The sequence below is a fragment of the Hipposideros armiger genome, unplaced genomic scaffold (assembly GCF_001890085.2).
Source record: "Hipposideros armiger isolate ML-2016 unplaced genomic scaffold, ASM189008v1 scaffold_403, whole genome shotgun sequence".
NCBI lineage: Eukaryota > Metazoa > Chordata > Mammalia > Chiroptera > Hipposideridae > Hipposideros > Hipposideros armiger.
Genome location: NW_017731753.1, coordinates 1,207,748 through 1,213,120, shown reverse-complemented (window position 1 = coordinate 1,213,120; position 5,373 = coordinate 1,207,748). Strand labels below are relative to the sequence as shown.

The following is a 5,373-nucleotide window of genomic DNA, read 5'->3' as shown; positions in this document are numbered from 1 at the left end:
ATTAAAATTGTAATACTCAATATATACTGATAACAAAAGATGAATACAAGTCACGTTTGACTTCTGCAATTATAAGAGGTACTCAAAGTGGTTACCATCAGTGTCCAGACACTTCTGATTACAGCGAACCGCTGTTTGAGCAACGTTGACCAAAGTATCGCTGTGCATGCTATTTTAATTTCTTCCCGAAGTACCGTGTGTCTCAAACTTATCATGAATCCGTGCAGTAGTTAGGCATGTTGGAGGTTCTGTTGCATACTCACGCCTCCATTGTTGTACTTCCGTGTTTTTGAATTTCAAATACCACTTCAAAATGGTCTTGCGCTCCCTGAATGACAACCGTGCTTCTGCCATTTTCTTTGAGTGTCGCATGCCATTTTTTGAGGGAATGTCATACTACACATTGCTACTGTAATTCAATTCAACTTCCAAAAGTAATATATAGATAACGTCGCTTAAAGTGTGTATACGTGTTTTTGGCACCATTGGTATTGAAGCCTGAGGTGCTGGTTGACGCTTGGGCACTGTTGCAGAATGAGAGTTACATCACCCAGTGAGGTCGCTGTGATTCTCAGAGGTATTTTCGGGGCTTAGGTCCTTATCTGCCTATCTTCATATGTTGCCCTTTCTTCTACTTGGCTTTAACTTGTGCCTTTCCCCCCAGCCACCTACTTACAAGATTGTTGTGGAAAAGGTTTAATATCCACATTTCATTCTAAAATGTACATGTCAATGACAATTTGGTTAAAAAGCAAACCACCAGCCATAGCCCTACCACTCTGAACTACTTTTGTTGCTTTTAGATAGTTCTGTTTTTTCTCCATGTGTTGTGTTTTTTATTCTACATGTAATTTTGTATCCTGGTGCATATAAAACCAGTATTTTTCTCATGTCATTATGTGAGACTATTGTTTATTATAATGAAATAACTGTATATGTATGCACATATAGAACACATAGTTATTCCACTAAATTATTAATGAAATAATATTCTTCTTTGGTGAGTCCCTAGCAGGGCTTTGTGAAGAGTGTGCTGATTATATAATTACTGATGAAAAAGAAGAGGAAAGGAAATTTACTTCCGTTTAAAGGGCAGGTGGGGAAATCTTGAGGGCTGTGTGAGGGAAGGGCAGGGTCTGCTGAGGAAACAAGAAACTTCTTTCTCATCAGCAAGATCAGAATATGATCTCAGTAAGGATTTTACGTCTTATGACTGGTCCATCTTTCTGGGTTTGTTAAGAAACACACTGAAGTGTTTTAAAATATACTTCAGTGATGGCTTGCTGAGCAAGAAGTGACTTATGAGTTTTCTATAAGCCATGAAATGAATTACACTGTCGAGTGCTGGTAGGTGTTCACTCAAATGATACCTTGTTCTTAAATCTTCTATGAACAACCAGTCAGGAGACCCTCAGAACCTTTTCCCAATGATGATGATGATATAGGTCTTTGAACAGGTATCCAAAACCTTTGTACTAGATAAGTTTCATAATTCAAAATTTAAAAAATTTATAAAGGTAATATAACACACGTACCATGTACCATATCCCACAGCTGCAGGGGTGGGGGCAATTCCCCAAATCGAATCCATTTATAATTATAAAGACTATAAATAGTCTTATGTATGTTAAGGTCAGATTTTTGTTTCCAAATGGGTTATGGAAACTTTTTTTTAAGGGCTTTTGGATTTTACAGTTTCAGAGAAGGGATAGTGGGCTTATAATAGCTTACCTTTATTACATCATTACAGTGTAAACTTCATGAGGGTCGGGTGGTTGTTTTATTCACCCTGTCCTGCCAGCACCTAACACAGTGCACGTGGTAAAAGTTCACTCAGTATTTGTTGAATGAATGAATGGAGCACCTGTCAGGGGTCAGGCATGCACAATAGCCTATCCCTCACTGCCATCCTATGCAAGAATTACTGTTGATATTTCCATTTTATAAAAGAGGAAACTGAGGGAGAGGAAAGTTAAGAACTGGTTTCAAGAACGTACAAATGATAAGTGGTGAACTTCGCAAATGGATTCTAGAGCCCAAGATCTTTACCATTATTCTGTGCTTCTCCACTGGAGTTAATGTGCCTTAAAAGAGGCTTGCAGGAAGATATTCCGGTACCAGAAGTGTAGATTTGTGTTGGTATTTTAATCATAGGTCTTCAATTTTGGTGTATATAAGAACGGCCTAAGGTACTTAACAAAAATTTAGTTACCCAGGCCCATTCTCATAGACTGATTCATTCAGTAAGCCTAGGTGGGGTTTGGGTAGCTGTATTGCAAACAAGGTCTCCAGGTAATTTTTGTGGGCTCCCAAAACTTGAGATCCATTTGGTTTATAACATGACAGGAAAGTATAACTTAGTAATTAATCACTGGTTCAAACTTGACCCTGAGTTTACTAGTTGTGGGACTTTGTACCAGTTAGTTAACCTTTCCATGCCTTATTTTTTTTCATCTGTGAAGTTATGAAGATCAAGTGAGTTAAAATCCATCAACCACTTAGAACAATGTCTGTCACAGAGTAAGAGCTATATGTGTATGTAATAAAAAAATATGTAACTCATTGGGTTGATATGAGGATTCAATAAGTTCTTAAAACAGTGCTGGCACATAGCAAGCACTCGATACATGTTAGCAACTCTTATTATAATAGTGATAGTGATAATGACAGCTACCTGGAGGGCTGAAATCTTTCTCTGAGACTCAGTGGAGGAAGACTTAGTGGAATGAATTTCCATTGATATAATGCTCTGTGTTTTGTCAATCTATGCAGAGTCAAAAGAAAATTCTTTTGTAGAAATGCATTTCTGTATTTGAATATACCAGGGCTGCCCAACTCAATCATCCTTTGAGTCATAATTTACTAACATATTTCTGAGTCGAAGGTAAGATGCTGATTCAGGTTATTGCCAGATATGGTTAGTGCTTTTGTCCAGCTGATAGTACATTAGTTTTTGATCTTACTGTTGCTTTTATTCTTGTGTTTAGGTTTTTGTCCATGTTAGAAGAAGAAGTTTATAGTCAAAACTCTCCCATCTGGGATCAGGATTTTCTCTCAGCCTCTTCCAGAACCAGCCAGCTAGGAATTCAAACAGGTAAATGTCTTTTTTTTGCATAAATCAGAGAACAACCAGAAAGTGTTACTTGCAGCTCACTCTGCATTTATTTGTGTTTTTCACCAAGAAATTGAAGACTGGAGCCAGCAAAAAAGTAAACACTTCGGCAAATTTTGCGTCTGCATCCCTATTAGTGAGGAGAGCAGGTGCAAATCAAACAGAGAAAACAACCACCACCACTACTCCTATTATTGGGTTTGCTTAGCCTGCATGTTACAGTTTTATGGGAGGTGTAAAGTACCAGGCAGCTCAGCTGTGTAGTCAAATGCTGACGCTTTTTAAAGACACTTACAGTCTCACTCCGTGGCCAGATCAGCCCAGGAATCAAGTCTCAGTCTGGTTTCTGAATCCATGTCTGTTTGATGCATCAAGTTACTCCCATGGATAATAATAGGACGGTGAGTGGAAGACGGCAATCTTGAGTCTCAGGACTCGAAGAACTTCCGAGTGGGGCCAGGACGCCCTGGCCATTGCCTTGAGTCAGGCAGTGATATCACTTGGCATTTTGTGAGGACGGAAGACATGTGACTTCTGGAGTCACCCTGATCCCAGAGAGAGGATCTGAATTCCTGCCTTTGACACTAGGAGGATTCGGAGAAGTTTGGCAGGAGGTACCAAGGCAGCGATTTTTATGTGGCCATGGGGAAAGATAAAAGGCAGAATTTGGATGTCAGTTTTTAGTACATCTAGCCTCAATGTGTACATATTACACATTGAGGGGACTTGTCAGTATCACTCCAGCAAAGGTAATTTTCTTCTTGCTATTTTTTCCAAAAAAAAAAAAATTTTTTTTTACATGCTATAAAAGTTACCCTCTTTGGTATATGGTTCTGTGAAAAAAATTTTTTTTTTTTTTTTTGGCTGAGCCATCCTGCCACCTGTTGGCAGCTCAGCTTGGGCCGGGCATCGAACCGCTGTTGCTCAAACTCTTGAGCGAGCTCTTAACCAACTGAGCCACTCGGCCGGCCCTGGTTCTGTGATTTTGACAAACACTACCATAAAAATAGCAAACAGTTGCATCACCCCAGAAAATTCTGTTGTACCCCTGTGTAGCCCATTCATTGCCCTACCCCAAGCCCTGGAAATCACTGATTCCCTTTTCCTGTCGTTTTTCGCCTTTTCTAGAATGTCATATGGATGGAATCATAGTACATAGCTTTTTTTTTTTTTTTAAAGATTTTTATTGGGGAGTTGGGGGGATCGGAACAGTGCTGGGGAATTGGGGGNTGCTTTTGTTCTTCAGTCTAGTTGTGGAGGACATTGCTTCACTGGCCCATGTTGGTATTATCATTGCGCTCTTCCTGGGTGAGCCAGTCGACAGCTCACGAAGGCGCACGCCAGCTGCTAGCCAGCCCCACTGCAGACTATGACACTTCCAACAACTCAAGGCAACCCAGCTCCAGGTTGAGCTGTTGTTCACCATCTTAGCTGTAGAGGGCAGCGTCACTGGCCCACATGTGAGATCCGAACCGGGGCCCTGCGGCTCAGAGCTGGCGTCCCAAGCCAACTCTTAACCAATGTGCCACTTGGCCGGCCCTTGAGTGAGCTCTTAACCAACTGAGCCACTCGGCCGGCCCCATCCTGGTTTTCTTGAGGAAACCAACACCTGAGATTGAGGCATGACATGAACATTTTGGCTTTCTTCAGGGAGAAAGACTCAAAAGCACTTAACTGCCATTTGGATGTTGTCCCTGAAGAGTTATGAACTCTGGGCAAGCTCATGTATTTCATGGCTGCTTTCTAACTGGTCTAAGCTCCTTTCCTTAGAGAGTAAAGCAATTTTCTTACTTATTTGTCTATGACATTTGCCACATAAGCAGCATTTTATGTTTTCAGATTACAGCTGTCATTCTGTCTCTAAGCCAAGGGACAAAAAGGACCCACCCCCCCCCACCCCACCACTACCTTTGATAGTGCTGAAAAAGAAATTTTAATTACCTTGCATATTAACAATTTTTTTTCCCCACAGCAAATGTATTTCGCTTCTTGCACATATTTGCTAATTATAGTGTGTTTTGTTCCTTCAACCCAGAGTTCTGGCATGCTTATGCTATTGAGCTAAAAAATCAATGCTGCTTTCTTTTCTTCTCTGTTACTAATGGTAGGGTAAGACTACCACCCACTTCTCCTTTTAAATCCCTTTTCATGGCCTAGGACAACATTTGAGGCTGTTAGGGATTTATACAGGTTTGGCAGCAGAATCGCATATACAGAGGGTGCCAAAAAAATGTATACACGTTTTAAGAAAGGAAATAACT

General features: G+C 40.5%; 1 protein-coding gene across 1 annotated transcript in view; it reads left to right on the top strand.

Moving 5' to 3' along the window:
- The window catches only part of KAT2B (lysine acetyltransferase 2B), a 112,475-nt gene that overhangs the window by 67,297 nt on the left and 39,805 nt on the right, over positions 1–5,373 (top strand). The window contains 2 exon segments of the mRNA XM_019663739.1: positions 2,526–2,587; positions 2,879–3,094. Of these exon segments, the coding sequence (XP_019519284.1) occupies positions 2,526–2,587; positions 2,879–3,094 (278 nt within the window).